This window comes from Anas platyrhynchos, chromosome 13 (assembly GCF_047663525.1).
Source record: "Anas platyrhynchos isolate ZD024472 breed Pekin duck chromosome 13, IASCAAS_PekinDuck_T2T, whole genome shotgun sequence".
Taxonomy (NCBI): Eukaryota; Metazoa; Chordata; class Aves; order Anseriformes; family Anatidae; genus Anas; species Anas platyrhynchos.
Genome location: NC_092599.1, coordinates 15,550,006 through 15,573,842, shown reverse-complemented (window position 1 = coordinate 15,573,842; position 23,837 = coordinate 15,550,006). Strand labels below are relative to the sequence as shown.

General features: G+C 49.4%; 1 protein-coding gene across 4 annotated transcripts in view; it reads right to left on the bottom strand.

Moving 5' to 3' along the window:
- The window catches only part of RAD54L2 (RAD54 like 2), a 61,680-nt gene extending 39,058 nt beyond the window's left edge, over nucleotides 1-22,622 (bottom strand). For 2 of the 4 annotated variants that reach the window (XM_027467236.3, XM_027467237.3), the window contains exons 1-2: nucleotides 17,195-17,352; nucleotides 2,101-2,310 (exon numbers count right to left, since the gene is read on the bottom strand). In XM_027467236.3, the coding sequence (XP_027323037.2) occupies nucleotides 2,101-2,254 (154 nt within the window). In that variant the 5' untranslated portion in view covers nucleotides 2,255-2,310; nucleotides 17,195-17,352. Of the gene's footprint in view, nucleotides 1-2,100; nucleotides 2,311-7,957; nucleotides 8,200-17,194; nucleotides 17,353-22,490 lie in introns of those variants that run through there. The other 2 variants (XM_072044095.1, XM_005023854.6) reach the window with 2 other exon arrangements.
- Between the last annotated feature and the right edge of the window lie 1,215 nt (nucleotides 22,623-23,837).

The following is a 23,837-nucleotide window of genomic DNA, read 5'->3' as shown; positions in this document are numbered from 1 at the left end:
TCTGTAGTAAAACCACGAGAGCTCTTCCTTCCTGCTTGTGAATGAAAAGTAAGCATTCTGAAGAGGAATTTTATGAATGAGGGTCATCTACAAAGAGACAGGACTATAAATATCACTTGGACAAAGCAACATGGAATTACAGAACTGTCTGGGGTGGAAATGACCTTGAGACCCAACCTTCAACCTGACCCACCAATTCCACCACTAAACCATGTCCCTTAGTGCCACATCCACACAATGATCCTCTTCTGCCTGCAGTTAGCCATATTCATAAGCCAAATAACAGCGGACTGATTTTATATTAGATCTAAGGCAAAACAGACGCCAAGTAACATCCGAGTCACTCCACAGCAGTGAAGGAAAAGCGGAGTGCACCCTTCCACAGCAAGCAATATTCTCACAGCTAAGCACATGGAAGGCATCCTGATCTTCTGCTGAGCAGAATTAAAGCTGAAAATCTGAAATTTCAGAGAAATCCTAGCTTGGTTCACATTGTGTGAGGAAGTCTTCTCTTGTACCTAGTAACTACAAAATTTACATGTAGTTAACAACTACATGTAAATTCTTTTCACTCCTGATTTCCTACCTTCATTAAAATTTGTTTTTAATTAGTCTCTGAAGAAATGCAAAGCATAAGCATGCTTCTAGTGTTTTAAGAAAAAATTAAACTACTGTCATTACTGGATAGCAATGTTCTGAAATATAGACATTAATTCAGTTTGCTTGGAAAGAATGATCCCGAGGAACAGGGTGAGTATTCAGCCACAACAACACTGATGTAGATGATTAAAAGCATAGGCCTCTGATAAAATAGCCACAGGAAGTGACCCACTTGGACACAAAACAGAGCCACTCCTCCCTGTTAATAGAAGTTTTTCTAAAACGTCATGGTTCTTAAGGCTCTGCTGAGTACAGGTTGCTGTGAACAAAGGGACAAGGTCAGTCTGAGCAATCTGCAGCCCAGGAACTCATTTCTTAACTGAACACTGCCATTTCCACTACTTTCTCGTGAGATAAAGTCACGTGAATAGAATCAGAGGAATAAAATTTGTATAAACATTTTCTAAGCATTTTAAATCAAAACAGTATCTTCAAGCAGCAAGTGGCTGAAAGAATCAAAAACAAAACTCAAGGACAAGGTACTTTGAAACCAAAAATACCTTAAGAACTGGAAGAAGACAGAAGTACCTGTATTTAACACGTTCTACACTAAGAAAAGGAGATCTATTCTCAGTAGGCTGAAGTAGGTGCATCCAAAAATCTGTACGCTCTGAGGTTATTAAAAAAAAATCACAATTTTTAAGGAAGCAAATACGGTGACATCTCTACAGGGTTGGGCTGTAGTTTAGTGACACAAGGAGTTTGATGACAAAAGTGGCACCCAACAGCCATGCACTGCTATGTGCCCTCCAACATCACCCCTTCTTGTGGGCAAAAGGCATTTTTAGGACCATGCTATGAAGCAGAACAGTTACCTAACCTTGCTTGAACAGAACCCGCAGAGCAGAGCTTCACAAACAGCTATATTGGTCCTGACTGAAGAGGTGAGTGGGGCACTTATAACTAGGTGAGGACAGAAGGTGACAACTCACTTAGTCAGCACTGCCACCTTTTGTATTGTAAAGGAACCCTGCACTCTGTCAGAAAAGAACAATTCCCTTTTTCTAAAGGGGGTTATTTTAAGGGAGCAATAATTGCCCATGGAATCCATTAAAATGTTTGCCCATTGGCAAGCCAATGATGTAAATATACTTAATTTCACTGTATCCTTTTAATAATAGAGATAATTGTAAATTGATTTATTTGCTTCTGTATGTAATTGCTTCCCTAGAATCTGTAGCTATTTTATAAATGCTATACTCCTTACAGGTTACACTGGTGGTTTGTTTACACCATGGACTTTTTTTTTTTGGCCAGAAGTCCAGATTTAACCTACATTAAATCCTTTTTCAAACCAAACAGCCACATAAGCTGTTTAAACAGCCACTTCTCCCTACCAATCTCTGGAGAAACTCCAACCTTTACACCGTCACTCACCAAAATTTGTAACGACATTTTTGTTTAACAACTGTATGCACAGACTCCACCCCATTCACTTACCACTCTCATCAAGTAAGTCTTCCTCGTCATCCCCATCGTTGTCCTCCTCCATCGCTGCCTCCTCTTCATCTTCCTCCTCCTCCTCTTCCATATCCTCCTGCTCCAAGTCCGGGTCCAGGTCCGGATCACTCCCTGAGATTGACTCGTCCGACATGATTCCCAGTGGTGCTCCTTGTGCATTACCTGCTCATGGTCTGCTGTGAGGCAGCCCTGCAAAAAAAGGGAGCAAGGAGGTACATAAGGAGCCCAGCAAATCCCAACCTTTGAGCACCAAGGCTCAAGATTGTAGCACTATTACTACATATAAAAGCATGGATCTACTGCCAGCCTTAAATACCATTTAAACCAGATTGTGCACAAAACTGTGTAGAAAATGGATGCCACAAGCATGGTACTGTGATAATAAAGGTCCCCCTTTCTAGAAAAAATACGAGAACCACCGAATTAGCTAATTCAAAAAAGCACCTCTTTGTATCCTTGACACGTACACAGCGGGAGGACTCAGTATAAATACCTTATGGGAACAGTTTCACTACCACCCAAATGTGAAGCACAAGAAAGAGGATCAGCATAAGAGAGGCGAACTTGTGACTTGGGTTGCCCTGGCCCTATCTGGTCACTCCTTTTCCATGCAAGAATTATCACGAGGAGGCTGTGCAGGATGGATGAAAAGAAATACACTCAAAGTATAATAAAGAAGGCTTGATGTTGAGGAATGTAAAGCAGAGGGTATGTTAAAAAACAAGAATTATGGCCCATTCATCCCCTAAAATGAAGAAAACACTCTCTCCAGCCATTCTTTTTCTGTTGCCCCCTACTTACACCATATCTTAAGTGTAAGCTATAAAATGCCTGGGAACTAAATGGCTTTAAGAAAAGATTCCTGAGCAGCTGAGGCAGCACACATATCCACAAATTCCAAGAAGTGGAAAAAAGTCATTTTTCAATTGTGTTTCAGAAGGATCCATAAGAGTTTGAAAACTCCAAGGTTAAAGACAACGGAAGTCTCCTGGAGCAGGGCTGACAATCTCACTGTCAGGAATGCTGAATTATTCCAGCTGAAGTCATCAGCTCCTGCTTTGCCTCTCTCAGCTTCTCAATAACATCGAGAAGTGTCCGTGAGAAAGCAGAAGGGAAGAAAATAAACGCAAGGGAAGGACAGGTGGTGGAGTTCAGGTAGGTTCAGGTTGGAATAGGAAGCTTTTCACCACTAGGTCCTGGTAGCACTTCGCCGCCAGGCAGAGACAACTCAAGCCCTCGCACTCTTACATGTGGCATCCAGAACAAGTTGGCTTCGCCAAGCAGATGGGAGAAACGGCCAAACTCTGCATTAGCTCAGGTGGAGCCGTGCCAGTTCACACGAGCTGAGTGAATCCATTCAGCTCGTGCTCTGCTGGGGACAGGCACTGAGCCCTGCCACCGCCGACTTCTGACACCTGGTGCCTCCAGGCCAGGGCTGCAGACACAAAAGGGAGCACAAGTTCTCTCAACTCTGTGCATGCCTCAGAACAGTAGCTTATTTTTGCTTTCAAATAGCTACAACGTCCACTTCCAGCAGATACGGAGCCCTAAGGAAATCAGCCAACATTTTACTCCTAGAAATAGCCAGGCTGTACTCAGACTTGTAACCCTGAAGCTGCACGCATCTCCCTGCGGTTCAGGGGGTGGTCAGCAGCACGACCTTCCTAGCTTTCTGCTGGTCATCTGGGATTTCAAGGGGATTTGTTTATTTTTCTGTTGACCACACTGTGCTAAGAAGGCACGTAGCATCCTCTCTGCCAGAAACTGTACCAACAGAACCGTATTAAAAAAGTTACAGGCTTCACTACCCTAGGAAGTCAGCACCAACCCAAAACAGCGAAGACATACAAACACTACTGAAAGAAATTAATTAAGGTTTCTTAAGCAAATGGGAAAAGCATAAGTGCTGTAATGCCAGTAACCACTCCAAAGTACGACACAATCAAGCTTCTTGCATCAGGATTCTTCTGTTTCATTGTTTGTTGCAGAACCTTAAAAAACTTTTACGGGAAAGGATATGGGTCCTTGCATTCCCATAAATAACATCACACCCAGCAGAGAGCAGCTATCCAGTACAGAAGTGCTCTAACATGAGATTTATTTTTCTTTTAAGCAGTAAGTATGTGTTTTTAAAACCTAGATTTTGAAACCTTTTCAGCAGCCCTAGCCAGAAGAGTCAAACAGAGGCATTTGAGGAGCCATAAGGGCTCCAGAAGCCTGGTAGGTGCAGAGATGCTCAACTCCCTGCCACGTAACTGTCTGCCTGTCCTCCTCCCATCCTCATCCTCGGCTCTGGCAGCTCTGCAGCCACCCACCACACCATCCACCCACCACGGGAGCTGCACATCTGCGGAGGCTCGCACCCTGCCTGGCGGCAGCAGGGCACACCGGGCAGGTATTACACAGCCTGGAGACTGCCCTCGTTTCTCACGCAGACCTGACCCACTTTGGGGCTTGCACAAGGGGAATTACATCACCCAGCCAGCCTGGAGCTGCCTCTCCTGTTTTAGGGCTGAGTTACTCCAGCCTGCCCCATCCCTGGCTTCGGGAACACAGGCATGCCGTGCTCTGCATATAATTGCTGTAGGAAGGGCACTGTCCGAGAGGTGAACAGATCCCCTTTACCTGATCGAAGTCACCACTTGTCCAGACTTCCTGGCTGTCCTACGTTAAACCAGCTCAGAGCCTGCTGTCCCCTCACCCAACGGGCAGCACGTCCTGAGCCTCAGGAGGGTCACTGGCACCAGGACACAACCGAGAGCCTGAAGTCCCTGCAGCACGATGCCCAGTTCCTGCAGGTGGTGATGCTGAGAAAGCTGGTTTGGCTACGAGGTGAAAACGCTCCCAAATTCCTCTTGGTTACATCAGGAGAAGAGCGCTATCGTTTTTAATCCCCCTCCAGGGAGGGGAACCCTGCCATCAGCTGAACATAAAATTAACACCCAGACAGCCCCTCTCCTGCATCAAGTCCTGGCTTTAGGCAAAGATAAAAACAGGTGAGCAGTTTTCTGGGCTTTGCTTTAAGGCAGAAAACTTCAGGCACTAAGTGCCAGGCGGTAACAACTGCTGCCTCCTTGGCACATGCACAAAGGAGGCCCCTTTATGGGCTCAGAAACCGCAAAAAACTCACCAACGCAGACACATTTCTGCTGTCCTACTGCTTTTCTTTTGCTCTGCAGAGGTTTTTAATCACATTTCTTAATGCACCCTGAAGTTGAGAGAGGAACATGACAGTGATCATCTTCCTTCCTATGCTCACGGCGGGGTTGCCCGTGCTGCAAGCCGGGCTGTCAAGTGGGCAGCGAGCACAGGATCTGCCACAGCCTCACCCCTTCTGAACAGGGCTCACAAAACCCACCCTTTCATTAACCTGTCCTTTCGTTACCTGCTCTGGGCACCGAGAAGCAACGGAGGATGCGCGGAACAGGACACCAGGTGCCACCAGGAGCAACGTGCCTTTGCAGAGGGAGCCCACCTGCTGCGGGGAGTGCTCAGGGCACAGGACACGCTCATCCCACGCAAATCCCTTCCAAAAGGGCAGGTTTAGCACTAATGCACGGTGCTGACCGGTAAAGAGGATTCTATCACCTCCCCAACCGCCAGCCAAGGCCGGTATCTGGGACTCATCAAGATTTGTCCCTTAAAGCCTGTTTTGTAACCAAGACCTTACGGTGGTCAGTGCAGTACTGGGCTGTGCAAACAGGATCAAGCGCGCCGGTAAGTCGCAAGAGGATTTGCGCAGGCAGTTTAATAAAACCAGGTATTTCAAAGTCAGTGTTGTGTAAAGCTCTTTGGGTTTCGCTGCAGTCACGTTTTATGGTATTAATCATTTCCTTTCTGTTTGTTTGGCAGCAAAATAGTTGCTTGTGGCCATAAGATTCCCCTGGCGCTCTCAGAGCGCACACCAACATTTCAACCTGGAAGCGTGCTGAAAGTAGCAGCGGGCTCTGTGGGGCAGGAAGCCTCCTCTTCCTGCTGGATCACCTGCATGCACAGCTCTGGTACTTCATAGGCAGCCTTCAGGAAGTGGTGATAAAGGACAGAGCTGGATCACTGAAGAGTCACATCCAAACCTTTCTGTAAGATAAGAACCTCCTAACACTTTGCAAGTAACACCCCAAGGAATGGTTTTCTTTTCAGTTTAAAAATCTAACTAGAAATAAGTCTGAGACCAGTGGGCTTGGACAGTTTGATTAACAAACATTAGAACCTCTCCAATTTTCATCATGTAACGTTACAATCTCCACAGGATAAATATTTACCCGAAAGCAGCCAGCAGTGTCACTAACCCAGTGGATCTAGCAGACTTCCCCCCTCCTCTTCGTTTTTTTTTAAACTAAAAATCAACAAGAATTTCTTCCCCCACCGTCACCCCCAATCACATTTAGAGCCATCCTTACCTAACCGATTACTCTGTGGTTTAAAGCCCTTCTCCCCATGGAGTTTGACTCGAGCAATCTGGTTGCTCAGCTGTGAATCTGGACATAGCTGGGAAGGAAGAAAAAAAATTCTCCTTCCTTTCCCCTTGTACAAATCACACCAAAACTAAGTGACATTGATCCCCCGTGTGACATGTTTACTAGAGGGATGTTAACGTTAAGGAAGGAAGAAGCAGCCATCTGAAACCCCAAGTCAGGGGGGACCTGCCTGTCCCAGACCATGCCTGAGGTCAGTTGCTGCAATTCTGCCCACAGCCAGACCATGCCCATGCTTGACACAAGTATTAAGGAGCCCACTGTGATTTGTGGGGATTAGGAATCGAGGGGCAGAATAACCCAGGGGCTTAAAAAACACTTTCATGTATCAACTTTGGGAGTCTACTTTATAGACTAACAGCCTCCTTCCTGAAAGACACCACAATACCAAAACCAGCGTGAAACTGGTTGTTCCCTGACAAAAACAAACAAAAAAGCCTCTGCAAGACGGGGTGGAGCATAACTTGTACAACTATCTGCCCAAACAACGTTGCACTGCCTTTGAAAGCAATCTTTTAAAGTTATGCTAGAGTAGAAATTGGCTTCCTACAAACAAACTCCTTGGAAATACCCCTGGGATTAACACCACAGCTGAAGGAAGCCTCTCATCTCACCACACCACCGGCCACAGTCCCAGCTCCAGCAGTTTCTGGCTAAGTGGCTTTTCCAGGCTCTGCCCGTGGTGCCGACAGCAGCAGCAAGGCGGGCGGTGCCAGAGGAGTGAAATCCTGAGCACAGACTTCAGAAGAGTGGCAAGGCTCCATGGCAGCACATCAGGACTCCCAGCTACATCTGTTTTACACAGCAGGTGAGTTCGGGGCAAATGTGCCCAGCCACCACTACAGATCACCGGTCTGAAAAGCCAGGTTGAAGTCAGCTCAGGGGGAAGGCAGCCCAAGCCTCCTCTCGTGAGGACAAAGTGGTGAGAGGCAGGCGAATTCCAACAAGCAAGGAGGATCCAGACAGCTGAAAGATCCCTGCAGGATCCGAAGCCCTCGTTACACAGCCGTGGCAGAGAAGTTCTGCAATAAATGACCCTGGGAGAAGCAGTGGAACAGGGAGGGGGAAGGCAAAGAGCCCCCTCCTGAGCAAAGCTCAGCCCCTGCGACCCTGCAACGCCCAGAGGTGGCTTTGGCCATGGTGAGATGCTAACGCTGGGGCTTTCCTCCTGGACGGGCCCCCCAGGGAAACGGGCTGAGATAGCCCAAACAGCGCTCTCCCCCCTCAGCACGAGGAACGTTGTGTGTTTCCTTGGTGCTGAAAGGCTGAGCTGCTCTCCCCCACTTTGGCAGAATCACCCCACCCACGCACCCTTCTTTTTTTTTTTTGCCACCCAGGGAAGCACTGAGGAGTTTCATTACCGGGGAATGATTCACTGCCTTCACCGCCTGACGTTCTGCCATCACCGGTGGTCCAGGGCAGTCCCCATCCCCTCCAGCTGAGATCCAGCTGCCGCCTGGCTCTCCATTCCTCACCTTCCTTCCTCTTCGGCACCGGCCTTAAAACCCAGGCTCTGGCTTTATGCAGTTTTTAGGAACGGAAAGCTTCCACGCGGTTTTGTCCCTCTTCATTCCCCATCTCGCCTCCAACCCCGATAATTACGCTGGAGACGAGAAAGCATTACTTAAGCCACCTACAGCTTACCAAAGAAACTTGAACACAAGCAAAAAAAAGAAAAAAAGCTGTAGGAGGAAACGGAAATAAGCAGTTTTGAGCTCTCATGGTATAAAGATGACAATTAGCATATGGCAGACCCAAATCGCTCCCGTCTGTGATGTGATCAGAAGCTGACTTTTATTGGCTACCACTCTAGATTAAAAATCCATTAAAGGTTTAAGAACTGCCAGCAAGATGAGTTTCTTTCAGTCATCCCCTCCGGCAGAACATCCTGCTGGCACAGGGCTGCAAAGATTTATAGTTAGTGTCACTTACAGTGGTCACTCTTCTGCTGGTTTTGAGAACAGCCACCAAAAAACGCTCAATCTCTGCCTTCCCCTCTGAACAGGTCAAAATAAAAAGTCACACGGATCCTCACCTACCCCGCACAAACCCTAAGCCAGCGCTTGTTTTGGTACCGCTCAGGCCCAGCACCTCAGGCTGCACGCAGGGGATGTAGCCGGACGAAGGAGCCTCCTGGGCTTTGGTCCACAGCAAAGGACACAGCCCCAAAGGTGTGTCCCGCTGGCACAAAGCCTCCCGGTGGTTCAGACACCTCTGCCAGGATGAAGGAAGGATGCCACAGCTCAATGCATGCTGTGAAAAGCCTAAGATACTTTTTAGAGGACTGCTGGCACACATAATCAGAGACAAGTGTTACTGCACAAAAAACTGGACTAGGAGTCTGTCCCTAGATATAGTTCACTTTTTAGTCTTTAGATCCGTGAGTACATGACTTATTTGAATAACTTTCAGTAGAGCTTTAAAAGCAGCGTAACGTGCATTTGGCTAAAGAGCATCACAAACATCCCCAACAAAGGTCCCCTGGGGGCTACCAAGCCACCCTGGTAGCCATACCCAACTGTCCGGTCCCAGCAGGTGTTAACGAGGACATTAATTACACTTGTGAACTGCCACAGGCATACCCAACACTAGGACGGGAAGGTGTAACCAGAGGGGGATTCATCAGCAAACTATTAAAGCATCACGAGGAGTAAGCCCCCTAACAGCAACCTGCACAAGTAGCTGCTGGCTACTGCACTCAGCTGTAAGGAAGTATGGCCAGCTCAAATTCATAAAATCACATTCCTGGCATTTATGACAGCCACGTTTCCTGTACTTCAGGTTCTTGCTGATAAGACAAGGCTGCACGGGCACTCAGACCCACGCAGAGCCCAAGTGCTGTTTTTCCAGGACTCAGAAACGGAACAATACAAAGCATTCAGCCATGATCTGGGGAAAAAAAAAAAAACACGACCTTTTGTGTATTGCCTCCCTCAAGGAGAGGAAGAGGTTCTGGCCAACTGCTTCCTACGGGAGACTGCTCCTGGCCTGGTTTGTCCACCATCCGTGGCCGCGGCTGGGCCAGCAGCTGCCCCGCAGCACCAGCACGGGGCTGTGGGCAAGCACCTTGCTGACATGGCACCATCCTGGGAGAAGGGGACAGCCGTCACATGTCAGCGTCCTCAGGCTCAGCGGAGCTCTCCCCTAAAATAGAGCAGGAGTGGAACTTCTTGTCTCGTCCCCATTGTTCCTGCCCTCCTCTGGAGCCGGCAGGAACAGACCCGAGGGTGCCAAGCCCTTCACGCAACATGCCCGTCCGTCTGGCTGCAGAAATCCTTGAGTGCTGCTCACAAGGGCTGAGCTCTGGAATTTGAGCAGGAAGCGTGAATCCTCTCGATGGGAATGCCTGGGTACAACAAACAGCATTCCTTATCCTGGCAGCCGGTTACACCTTGCTCAGTTCCACTCCCAATCCTGTCTCTGTTGGGGACAAAGGCAAACGGCAAAAATCTCAGGGCTGTCCAGAGGATGCACCTTCCCATCACGATGCGAGCACACAGGCTCACAGAGAAGTCCCGGCCCAGCAGCAGAGGCTAACAGCTCTGTATCTCCTCCTGGGAAAATAAGCACTTCCCTGACCAGGAGTATTGATTTAGTTGAAACCTAAGACCTCCTCTCTGCTTTGTGGTGCTGCGTTGTTTTAAGTGCTATAATAAGCATGGGAGGAAGGAAAAGGCACCTCTAAGCCATTTTGTGTCTTTTTTTTTTTTTTTTTTTTTTTAAGAGAGAGTGAGGAACAAGAATTTCTTCCAGTCCGCATGGCCATGCAGATCACCGCTTCCCCAGTGTTCTCTACTTATTATCTGGGCCTTCCTTCCAAGCAGGTAACTGCTGTCGTTCCAGAATAAGGGAACCCGGATCACATACAAGAGGCCGTCACTACTCACATTCAGCAGGGGACAGGACGTGCAGTTACAACGGGCAGAAACTTCAAAGGCCGCCTGCTGCAAACCTTGCCACGCATTGTCTCCAACTCCAGAGTGAGGAGCTTCCAGAAGTAAAAAAGTAAACAGAGGAAACCCACACAGCTTCCTGGGAAGTTCTCTTCCAGAGAGAAGAGGATCACATCCCACTCCTACGACAGCTCGGTTTCAGAGCCTCCCCCACCCCAACATCCCCTGCAAAAGCCACCCGACCCCTGCCTTTTGGCATATTTTACTCTTCCAGCTCTCGTGGTGGATTTTTCCACGAGAACACTTGCAATTAAAACGGCAAAACCTGAAAAACCAGAGAACCCCATTAAAGGGGGCAGCCTTATATTTTCAGGAAATTTATACACTAAAAGGTTTAGGAACTGAAGGAGACCAGTAGCAAGCTTCGACACAGAAGATCCACTGCTTTCAGAAGCACGCTAGTTCCCAACTTTAAGAGGAAAAAAGAGAAAGTCCCAAGTTTAAGCTTTGTGTTCTCCCAGGCCCACTGCCCCAGGGCAGGTGCAAGACTCCACCAGCCCACGAAGAAAGAAAAGAAGGAGACCTTTGCCATCCTGATAAAATATAAGCAATGGGGGGGGGGAAAGCAGCTCTTGGTGGGGAGATCGTCATCCACCCGGGTGTCCTCCAAGCGCCTCCTCATCCTGACTCTATGCGATGTCTCCAGCTCCTGAAGCTCGTCTCCCTCAGCAGTCCTAAGCACCACCTTAATGCCTCCAGTGGTTAATCGCACTCCTTGTTGACAAAGCATGCCTTTTTCTGAAGCTGAATTTAAAAACTCCCAGGCACCATCACGCCTTTTTCCACTAAATTAAGAGCCCTTTGGTACTCAGCTTGTTTTGCCCAAAGAAAACTGTGAAACTTTTAAATCTAAGCCAATGGAGTGCGTCCTGATCTTACCCCCATCCTTACTCAGTATTTCCTGTTTTTACATCTAATTACAGATGAACATTACTATTGAAAAAGTAATTAGCTTCTCTGAGTAGCCTTAGGACCCACGGCAGGGCTCTGAGGGCTCACACACTGCCACATACCTGCTCTGCTCCTGACATCCCTGCCAAGGCCCTAGCAGCACACGTAGCCACGCTCGGGCTCTGCAGACACACTCGGTCACACCAGCCCGGGCACCCAAACAACTCTGAGGACACTCCACAGCTCTTCTTCCCTCTTTATGCTTCACCACGCGGTGTAACCTTTATATAACCACACTTTTGATCAGCTCAAATTTGGTGCTTTCTTCCAGGCCACTGATGAAAACACAGCGGAGCACCAGACCCAGCACAACCCTGAGAAATGCCCCCACTCAGAGTTGCCACATCTGCTTTTTTTTAAAGCCAGATTTTGACTCGCTGGCCACTCGTACCTGTTGACCAACATTCACTTTTCGGTAACACCCGTGCAGATTAGCATTAGGGGAGGAATGGAATATAAATATCACACTAAGCCCGGGTGCTCGATACAAGAGCTTTAATTACCACGCTGTGATCTTCCAGAGTATTGGCCGAGCCCTGGCACCTTGCCACCGAGCCGTCTCCTTTCTTCCACTCGTTTTGACTAAATCCTCCCAGCCAGCCATCAATCGACTCCCTTCTGAGCACTGTCCCATTCTCTAAGCAGACTGAGCACCCTGTGAGCACCTCCAGCCTCCTTGCCAGCCTCTCTCAGAATCAGGGGTTTTGTTTTTTGTTAACATTTGGGTGCCACACAGACCTGGAGCAACTCATGTGAAAGCGATACACTTCTACAACCTGGTTATTCCAGATTGAACAACTCCAAATCTAACAATTTACACTTAATTGATGCTGAAGTGCTGGACAAAACTGAGTTTAAGAGCCTTGGGGAAGTGTTTAATGAGTTATGTCTCTAAACCGTTATTTCCAGCATTCTGATAGGCAGGACAAGCTTTCTTCACAAGCAAAATCTCGAGAGAAAAAAAAGTTTCCACTGCCAAAGGAAGAACATAGAAGATCTCCATGGGATCTCCACGCTTGAACTCCTTCCCAGACCGTGCTGGTCCTACAGGCTCTTTGTACTCGATCGCCCACACTGGCTGAGCAGCAGAAGGGATCTGCAGTTTCTGTTCATCAATTCTGCCCTTGCACAGCCCCGGCTCTTTGTTAATTAGATCAAGTGAGCTTTCCGCAGAGAATGCCAGAGTAATGTCTGCTTGTTATCTGCCAAATCACCACAGAGCCTCTTTAATTGCTTTTATAAGTTTAATGCCTCTCTTAAGGCTCCCTTGTTATGTAAAGTGTTGTTGTGCACATTAGGCCTTGATCAAAGTCCTCCTCGTGCTCAGCACAAGTTTGGATGCATCTGGGACAGAGAAAGCATTTTGGCTATATTTTCAGGTATTCCAGCGTTGATTTTTCTGCTCCTCTGGCAGCAGAAGCCCTCCAGCACGCTTAGTCCCTGGCTGCAGCCCTCGTACAGCAGCTGGAGGTGTTCCATCCCAGCATGTGGCATCTGCTCAGGCTGCCACCTGGACAGCCCCGGGCAGGCCTGCAGTCGGGCAAAGCTGCACCAGCCAGACGCTGCTCACCTCAGCCTCCTTTCCAGGGAGGTGTTCAAGAAGTGCCCAAATTCCTGGGCTTTCGGGCCGTAACTGATGCTACTCCGCGGTACGAACGCTGTTTGTACTGCAAACCAAAGTCTGAGATTTCTCCAGATTCCTTTTGAAGCAGCTGGCTAAGTCCTCGTCTTAATATTTCTGCATCCTTCAATGGTATCTCGGGTCAGCAAGCTGTCTGGGAGGCCTCCGCTCAGGCACAGATTCAATGCATCCTCTAGACAGGTGCGTGGCAGCCTTCAGGTCTTTGCTGATGTTTGAATAAATCCCTAATACCCAGGTTGATTCATTCTTCCTTCAAATTTGCTGACACCCCTCTAGAACAGTAACCCTAGGGCACGCTGAAAGGCCACCACAAAGCGCTCCAAGTCACCGCAACCACTCGCGCACTGAAGCGAGCACACGGACAATGCTGCTGTTACACTGAAATGCTGTGATACTTGCCTCCCTTTTTTTTTTTTTTTCTTTGAGAGAATTCATCTTGCCTTCGATATGCCACAAGGCTTTTGGAGGTGTCAGGCTGACCCCAAGCCCAGCATTCACACTGACTGAGCAAGAACAAAATTGAAATGATCACAGCTGCCCTGAGATTACAGCAGCGCCGCATCGGTCTCGCTTGCAGGACTGGCTGACATGCTGCCTTTTGGCTTCAGACACAACACCAAGTTTGCCTGGCCTCCAAGAAGTTTGAAAGACCTATTTTTTATGCTTTGAGGAATTTTTCAAGTCAGTTCTCTAGGTTTTACACCTGCACGGCTGAAGAACTTATTTTCCATGCCTTTTTTCCGAAGCTTGTTTCAACTTCAGCCACGCTCAGTCTGCTAACAGATGCGAGCACTTAGCATTTGCTGGCTACCACGTATGAAATATTGATCAGTAACTTTCTGAATGTTACTTAGAACAAGAAGTCTGCAGCTAGGCAGCTTAAAAGATTAAAGATGGCTAAACCAGAACCCAACTGCACCACATTCTCAGAAGCCCAGCCAGCTTCACAAGTTGCCTCTTCAACAATTTTGGCCTCCAAGAGCTACTTCCAATTCCCCCTTCTCCCCTCTCACAGCATGCAATGACAAAGGATTTCGTCAAGTAATGCTTCCCCTTTCTCACACGAGGAATGATGTTACTTTATCATTCCTCTTCAAGATTCTGTTTCTTGATAAGCATAAAACCCCAGAACATAAACGCAAGGTTTTCAAAAGTTAGCAAGAAATGAGACTTTCAGAGTTTCAGAGTACCCAAACATCAGATCCTACACAAGGTATCCTACAAGCATAAGCCTAAATATTCCTGTTTAATACTTAAGAGAACACCGATTTGGAAAAAAAACATCTCTACATAGCCTTTTGTTTTTCTATGGCTAAAAATGCTGCTTAAGCACAGTAAATTCCTGTTTTGCAGTGAGAACTCTGAGACAACCCTAGCTGTAATTAACTTGACATACTTGCCAATCAGGAAAACATTAAGTAGAGATTGTTTTGCATAAACAGTAAACACAGATCTCTATTTCTGTACCAAGTATCCAAGAATACATCAAATGGCACTTTGCTGCAGGGACTGAACTCACCGAAGGTTTAAACTATGTAACTTTGGTGCAGATATTTCTCCTACAGGGTATTACCTCCCAGATGCTTTCAGAAACAAGCTCAAAGGAATGACAGCAGGATGATTTCGCTGCCACTAAGTGCAGTTAAAAACACTGCAGCTGTCCCGTTTACCTCACACCTATGAACAACAAACTGGAAAACACTCCATGCTTTGTTATGTTCTTATACTCTGGTTTTGCTTTGGATCAAACAAGATGCACCTCAGTCCTCCTGGGAAGATCCCACTCCAGCACCGCTCCCTCCTTGCCCTGGTAACTCAGTCCCACCTCAGGGGTGTCTGAAACAAAGCAGCTCTGAGCACGCCAAGGGCAGGCAGCAGGCAGAGGGGGCAGTTACTCATCATCTCAGTAACATCTGTGATTCGGGGGAAAGGATGGAAAGCTACCGTTTGACAGCACAAAAGGTGTAACTCACACATGTGCACAAGCTGCTGCACGCACATCCACACCAACAAGGCTGTTTGGAGCTGCGTGGCGGAAGGAGAAGGGAAGGCTGCAGCACGTGCACACACACACACACACACACACACACACGCCTGTGTGCGCACACGGAGGGTCACAGATGGAGGACAGAACGCTAAACGTGAGTCAGCAGTGCACCCTGGCAGCGATGCAGGCTAACAGCACGCCGGGCCCCAGCAGCAGGAGCACAGCCTGACCGAGAGAAGCGACTCCTTCCTTCCCCTCAGCACTCCTGAGAGCCACCCGAAGCACAACACATGCTTTTTTGGACACCCCCAGCACATGAAAGACACAAAACTGAGTGAGGCTGCCACACTTGCCACACGAAGGGAGGTTGTTTAAGCCCTGAGGTTGTAAACTGCAAGAGCAGAGGTTGTGACCTGACCCACAGGAGAGGCTTCTCCCCGGGAGGACAGGTCAAGCCCCGCAGCAGGGGCCCAGGGACTGGCGAATTGTTGGCTTTGGAGGGCTTCCGACGTGAGTGAACAAAGTCCTGCTCTGAACTGGGTGCTGACACGGCTTTGAGCAACAGGCTGGACCAAACACCTCCTGCGGCAGTTCCCAACCTGAATTACCCCATGACACCGATTTCGATTCCAGAGAACACTGTAACGACCTGTTACAGTTTTTTATGTCAGGCTACACCTCTCAAATCTTCACTGAAATGCATCCACTACCAAGACGAGGCAGAAAACATTGTTTGGTTCTCCTCCTGAAAAAAGCACATGATGTGCAGAACACACAGTAGTGCTCAGGGTCTGAACTACTCCCCAGTACCAGAACGGGAATTTCAAAGTGTCAGGAGATTTCAGGGATGCAGAAGTTACCAGTAATCCAGCTGTAGTTCAAGGGGAACACAGCAGCTATAGAGTCAACCTTTTTCAGGGGTATTCAGTCCGAGGTAGTGCCAGCCTAGAAACAATAACACGCTGCACCCATGACAGCTCTCCCTTAAATCAGGGACTGAATTTTCTTGGAAATTTCACATTCAGCATGTCCCATTGCTGACCAAGCCCTACACCCTGACGCTGTTCAGATCACAGGACACAAGGCTGCGTTGTTCACTCCACGTGTTCCAGAGGTGCAGCTTCACACCTGGAAAAGGAGCCGCGCTGACAAAGCCAGGCCACGTTGGAGCTTCCAGCAGGAGCACCAGCAGCGGTCCAGGCGGGCTGTTTTGTTTTCATCCCTCTGCTGGATGCTACTGCCCCTGGAGCAGACGTACCAAAATGAAACAAAGGCTGTTTATTCTGAACCAACTGATCTCACATCGAAGCGGACAGAGGTTGGTCCATCACTCCAAGCCGGGGAGGGGCTGGGGATTACAACTTTTGGCCAGGCAGCAGAAACACCTTGAACCGAAGCAGAAGCTTCTGTGGGGATTGCTTAGGGGATAAGGGATTGTTCAGGAGGCACAACGCTGGGGTGACTGCCCAAAAAACCACCCGACGTTGACAAAGTTTAAAATCACAATGAGATGTGATCATCACCATCTCATTCGCATAAAGAAGAGGGAAAAGAGCTCGGATCTTTTAGCTTTGTTGTCGTTTTTTTTAGGAATAAAGACCCCACACCTGCACACACACCGCTGTGACATGCTGACAACTTCTCCCAGCCCCGACCTCGCACAAAGCCGCGAAGGAGTGGGAGGGGAACCCGGTACAAACCGTGCCACCCTGCACACCCCGCCAGCCACCAGAACTCGACCCCAAAAAACCCCAAACCAACCCCAAAGAGGCTCCGAGCACCGCTCGGGCCCCTCCATCCACCCGCTGCTCTCCTCCCCAGGCCCCCCTCAGCCCCCAGCCCCCAGCTTAGGCCACAGCCCGGCCCCGGCGGCCTCCAGCCCCGCTCCCCCTCTCCTCTCCCCGGGGGCCGCGCCCCCCTCTCCCCCCTCAACCCGGGGCCCGCAGCCCGGAGCCCCCCCCACACCCTCCGGGGCGGGGCCGCGGCCTCCCGCCGGTTCCCCCCCGCTCCCCGCCGCCCTCTTTCGGCCCCCGGGGCCTCTCCCCGTTGCCGGGGCTCCTCTCACCTCGGCGGGGGGCCGGGGGAAGGGAGGCTGCGGGCCCCGGCTGCCGGCGGCCGCCCCCGTTGCCGGCCTCGGCCCTCAGCCGCCGCTCGGGGCCGCTTCAGCCAACGGCCGGCCCCGCACCCCCCCCGCCGGAGCAGCCGCGGCTCCCCCGGGCAGCAACAGGCGCCTCCGCCTCAAAGGTTCCGCAGGGCGGAGAAAGGTTCCCCCCCCCCCCACAATGGTGGTGCTAATTGAAGTAATTAAGCCCAGCCAGGCGTTAGAGCCCCCTGCCCACAGAACGACGCCGCTGCCCCCAGAGCCCTCTGCACAGCAGCGGGAGCCCCGCTTTGCTTTTGGTAAAATGAGCCAAGAGCAGCAGAGGAACCTCCTGCCTGCCCCCCCAGGCTGGCACTCAAACAGCCAGAATATTAAAAATAAAGTGACCGATAACCTCAGTTCGGGTTTGTGGTGGCAGCCTGGGTACAACCCACGTAACTCAGCCTCTCAGCAGGTCCCCGTATTTCAGGAAAGCCGTAGCTGACCCAGGGTAAAAGGACTAACAGCAGTGGCCAGAAGGCTCAAAGATCTCACACAGCACATCCCTGGGGATCCTTCAAAGGCATGAGATACCAGGCCCTTCACCCTCCTCCCTGCCTAAACTCCCAGTCCTCCATGGGGCCTTTTTCCATTGAACCTGACATGAAGACTACAGAATTTTTCACGGCTCCAACCCATCATACAGAGACCTCCAGAGGGATGAAGGCAGAGGCCTCAGAGAGGCAGAGAAGTACAAGATAAAGCAAGCACAGGAACCCCCAACAGAACTGTGAGGAGTTCATGTTGGCTTTCATTCTACACGGCAACATAACTACTGAGGATAAGGAAAAGGATGAGGCTCTCAATGACTTCTTTGCATGTCTGTACAACCCAGACCACTTAAACTTGAGTACTCAGCCTCCCAACCTGGAAGTCTGGGACACGGAGCAGAAATAAACCTTGGAACAGGCAAGGTTTCTGAGCAACCTCATCACCTCCTATGCCTGGGTGACCTGACGGGGGACAAGGGAAAGGCTGTTGACATAGTCTATCTACCCTTCAGCAAGGCCTTTGACATGGTCTCCCACAGCATTCTCCTGGAGAAGCTGGCAGCCCATGGCTTGGACAGGTACACTCTGTGCTGGGTTAAAAACTGGCTGCATGGCTGGGCCCAGAGAGTGGTGGTGAACAGAGTGAAATCCAGCTGGTGACCGGTCACCAGGGGTGTTCCCCAGGGGTTGGTGTTGGGACCTGTCCTCTTTAATATCTTTGCTGATGATTTGGATGAGGGAACGGAGTGCACTCTCCGTGAGTTTGCAAGTGACACCAGGTTGGGGGGAAGCATTGATCTGCCAGAGGGTGGGAAGGCCCCACAGAGGGACCTGGACAGGCTGGGTCGATAGGCAGAGGGCAATGGGATGAGGTTCAACATGGCCAAGCGCCAGGTCCTGCACTTTGGCCACAACAACCCCATGCAGGGCTACAGGCTGGGGGCAGAGTGGCTGAAAAGCTGTGCAGAGGAAAAGGCTCTGTGGGTGCTGGTTGATGCTCATCGGAACACAAGCCAGCAGTGTGCCCAGGTGGCCAACGGCATCCTGGTTGTGTCAGGAGTAGTGCAGCCAGCACACCAGGGAGGTGATCATCCCCCTGAGCTCTGCTCTGGTGAGGCCGCACCTCGAGTGCTGGGTTCAGCTCTGGGCCCCTCACTACAAGAAGGACATCGAGGCCCTGGAGCATGTCCAGAGAAGGGCTGCAAAGTTGGTGAAGGGCCTGGGACACAAGTCCTATGGGGAGTGGCTGAGGGCACTGGGGGTGTTTAGTCTGTAGAAGAGGAGGCTCAGGGGAGACCTCATTGCTCTCTACACTACAGGTACCTGAAAGGAAGCTGTGGGGAGCTGGGGGTCAGCCTCCTCTCACAAGTAACTAGAGAAGTTAACTAGGTAACTAGAGGGAATGGCCTCAAGTTGCACCAGGGGAAGTTTAGTTTGGAAATCAAGAGACATTTCTCAGAAAGAGCAGTCAGGGTTTGGAAGAGTTTGCCCAGGGGAGCGGAGTCACCATCCCTCTGGGTGTTCAAGGACATGGTGCTTAGGACATGGCTTAGGGGGTGACAGTGGTAGTAGGGGGATGGTTGGACCAGATGATCTTGGAGGTCTTTTCCAACCTTAATGATTATGAGAAAAAAAGAAAATCATGCTTCAGCTGCTTGCTGCTCTACAGCAGCACTGACAAGCACAATCCAGCAAAGGCCACTTCTGCAGTCACTCCAGTAGCCAGTCTTCCAGGTGGGTTCAGTGGTTCCCACCCAACTGGAGCAGAGCAGCTGTCCATGCAACCCTCCAAATCCCTTCCCAGCCTTTCACACATATATCAGCCATTGCCAGAAGTGCCATACAAACAAGCTGATGATGTTTCCCTGGGCCAGTGACCGTTCACCACAGCCAAAATTCTGGTGGGTACAGGACAGCAGCATGCCCCCTCTCCGAGAGCTGATTAATAACCCACAACTTCCACAAGGGCCAAGAAGACCAGGGCAGCAGCTACCTTAATACAGGAAAAGCCATCAGATTTGGGAGCAGCAGCTTTAACCTCTATCTATTTAAGCGTTCATGTCACTTACAGTCTGAGCGGGGTTCCTAGGCAGTATCAGTTACATGGACTAGGAGCTGTAGAGGACATTAGAACAATTTCTCTTTTGGAGGTTTTTACAGCCTAATGGACAGGAAGTGTTTCTGGTGAGCATCCAGCTTCTGATGCTCCAAGCAGAGTCTCCCCCAAAACTCCTCTTCTTCTCTTTGTGCTTTTCTGTCCTAGAATCACTCTCAATTAACAGTACAAAAATAAAACAGATGTCATCCATCCCTCCTAAGCTGCACATACATTATTCATCAACATGCCCTAATTGATTCTCTCATAACCATGAGCACTTCTGCACTTGGCTATGTCATTCTTGTCCAACAGAGCACAATTTATGAAGCTTCAAGCTACTTGGAAAAGGCACTTTCAAAGCCCTACCTTTCACAGCTTTTCTGATCAAAGCTGTGATCTCAAAGTGAGGTCTCAATACACAGAGCTGTCAGGCCTTGGTTTGGTATCCAGATGAAGGTGTCCGTCAGGTCACTCTGCTGCCCTGCTGCTCAGTGCCATGAAAAGGAGACCAGTACTGCTGTAGTTATGTTGTGTCCCCTTCCCACCCCAGGGTCTTTAAAAGAGGTGCAAAGCACAATTTGGGAAACACCTCCCAATAAGGGCTCTGAAAGCTGTAACCTGCAAAATGCATCGGGAAAGTCCTTGCAAAAACCTTTCCTTGAAAGTTACACAAAGATCTCCCAAGCCTAACCACAGTCACAGGTGAGAGCACTGAAGGCTGTCTCAGGTGGGAAACCCCATCAGCTGGGAAACAAAGCTGTCCTTTCAGTGCCCTGTCATGCATTGACAGACATTCTGGATTCTTCCATCCTCAGCTATGCCCCAAAGTTCAACAAACTGAGAGCATGTGATGAGATACTTGGAAACAAAGTGAACACCATCAACCTGCAGTCTGGGGACACAGAGTTGCAGCTCTGAATTTCATTCTACAACTCCGCTGGGAGTCCTCACATGAGGACACAATTAATAAATCACCAACCTCGTCACTGGCACAAGTGTGTTAGCTTGGATGGGACAATAAATCTCAGCAACTGTTTCTCAGATACTCTAGTGAAAGCATTACAACTGCTGTAGCATAACCCCTGCCACTGGTGAGCATGCCCTTGCTTTGACCCTTGTTTTCCAATTGCTGGGTCTGACCCGTGTTGTTTTACCCAAGGTGGAGGAGGCAGAGCCACCAGTGTGCCATGTCATCACCACTCCTGCCTGCTGCAGACCTTCCACAGCCAACAGTGCTCCATGCCACGCCACTGTCCTCCTGCTTGGCAGAGCCTGCATTGCCTAAAGTTACACTACCTGCACAAAGGACTCCTTTTTCAGGTGCCTTGACTTGCCTCTGAGTTTCCCATTTCTTTATTTGGGGCTCACTCTGGATGATAACATTCAGAGTTTCCTTTGCCTCCCCCCCACCCAGAACCCCAGCTGTTCCCTCACTCAGGGCAAGCACATCCAGGCTACAGGAAGGGAAACCCCCAGGTGCTGCTAAGCCATTCCCTTCCTGGGAAAAGGACTCAAACAGCCATGCAGAGGGAAGCAAATCTACGCAGAGATCAGCACACTGGCAGCATCAGTTACACGAAGCTTCGTGCTCAGGGACTTGGTCAAGGAGTTACAGAGGAGCCTCCCCTCTCAGAGGGGTCAGGTGAAGTTGTAGTAGTTCAGCCCGTGGACATTTAGTAAGCATCCTAACGTTCAGCTTGGATTTCCCTTGCACCTCAATGGTCAGTCTGCAGCCTTCCCCTTTCCCCACTAGAAGGAGCTAAGAACACTGCGGAACAGAAGCCAGGGAGTTTTGTTACAAAGTTAAACATAACCCTCATTACCTGAAACAACTTAAACTCCACATCCCAGGCACTGAACTAGACCAGTCGAGGAAAGATCCGGTAGCATTTCCAAGCAATGATCTCTTTGCCTGGAGAGACAGCATTTTTCTTAACCTGTGATGAGCTGCTCTGGGGAGGATTGCAGTATCAAAGCAGTGTAAAGTAGCTCAGCACAGCACTGCTTACTTGCCTTCAACATCCTGTTTTCAAACAGGGCAAGACAGAACTGGGTGCAGCCACTTGGAGAAGGCAATAGGAAGGTCAAGCGAGGCACCACCTCTCCCAGAGAGAAGTGGGAGCTTACAGCTTCAGGTCAGAAAAAGGAATAACAAAGCTACAATAATACACAGAGTAATAACAGGAGGGTGTGAGGGCAGGAGAGAGCGCTTTGCCTATGAGAAGGAAAGCAGTGTATCTAAGGAAACAGAAGTAGTGAATTAAAGAACTAATGCAAGGCAACACTCTGTCAGGAAAGCTCACACAGCTACTCCTGGCAGTCCTTGCAGCAGGGTGCCTGGCTAAATCAGGGCTCATGCTGCTTAGCCACCCACTACAGGGGCTGAGTTCATCAGTAAACCTGCCTACAGAGCACACAAAGCCCAGACATCCCCTAGACACGGGCAAAGCTCCAGCACAGGTAGCTACATCACTGAATTACCTGCAAAAAGCATTAGCAAATTCCTAGCAAGCCCTACAGAAACCTGAAAGGTACACAGCTTTCTGATTTCACTGCTTTACCAGTACGATACATACATAGCACAGAAACTGAGCATTAAGCAAACAAAACGCAGGCTAAAAGAAGGCATTACCATATTCTTGCTTGCATGCTTCCAGGCCCAGCCTGAGAAACCAAACCCCTCCATGTTCCCAGCTCTCTCCTTTTGAGCCCTCCTTCCCAGCCAGCTGGTTGCAGCAGGTGCAACAAGGTGAGCCAAATGACATCCACCTCCACCACAGCCCCAAAACCCCCAAGACCCTTTCATTAGCTGTGGGGCAGGGAAAATGACACGATCCATGTCCAGGAGGAATGGGTTTCCACCACCACTCTTCTGCCAAAGCCTCCTTCCCATTGCTCTAGGGAGCTTTCTCCCAGAGAATTAATTCTGACGGTGCTCCATGCCAGGGATCTTCCTGCCTGTGAGAACCCTGTCCTTGTGCTGGGCTGCGAATGTCAGGGCCCTAATGAGCCTCAGTGGCCCTGAGGAGCCTCACTTGGGGCCCCCACTTATGTTTGGTTCCCTGCTTGGGACACTGCCCTGTCCAGGGTTTGTTCCTCCCCCTGGGGCAGAGCTTGTTGGTCTCCACCTTCGGTTTGTCCATGTTTTGCCCTTGGTTTTCAATGGGACATGCGTGCAGGACAGCTACAGACCAACCAGGACCACTGAACCCTGTTTGAGCTCAGTGAACCCTTTCTGTATCGCTTGCTTCACAACTTAATCATTTTTTTGTCGCAGATGGGGGTGGCAAAAGGCATTTTGGAGGGGGAGGAAGGATAAATGCAATTGAATATCCAGTAATAAATGATTTCTCTATTTTGTATGGTGATGAAACAGGCAGAACTATTGACAGGTTATCAAGGCTTGGACAGACAGATTAGCTCATTTGTCACATTGCTGCTGGTAAGACTTACACTTGCTTCTTCATCCTGTAGACTCAGTTAGGGTCTACTTACTAATCTGCAGCCATAAAATAGAATGGCCAACTTTTCCTTTGGTTTTTATACGTTCTCCACTCTCTTCTTCTTTTCTTTGTGTGGGAGAAATTTTGTTCATTACAGCACCTGCAGCCACTGCAGATTCTTTGATTTAAGGGTTTCCCTGAGCCCTGTGCATGCTGCATTTGGAGCCCCTTACAACTAAGTGCAAGCCATAACATCTGATTTGCACGTACACTTTGCTGCAGCTCTCATGGTCTTCCCTGTTTTATTGCCAGCAGATGCTAGTCGTATTTCTTGTGATGCCAAAACTTCTTTCTAAAACACTGGTAGAGTTGAAGATGAACGTAATCATATTAAGGGCAGAGATGGTGCTTAAAATTTACGATTCATTATGCTCTATCATCCCTGCATGCCCTGTCTTTGGGAAGGGATCTTCACGACACAGTTATTCCTTCCTTCTCACTCGGTGTTTAAGTGGGAAAATCATGGAATTGTATGT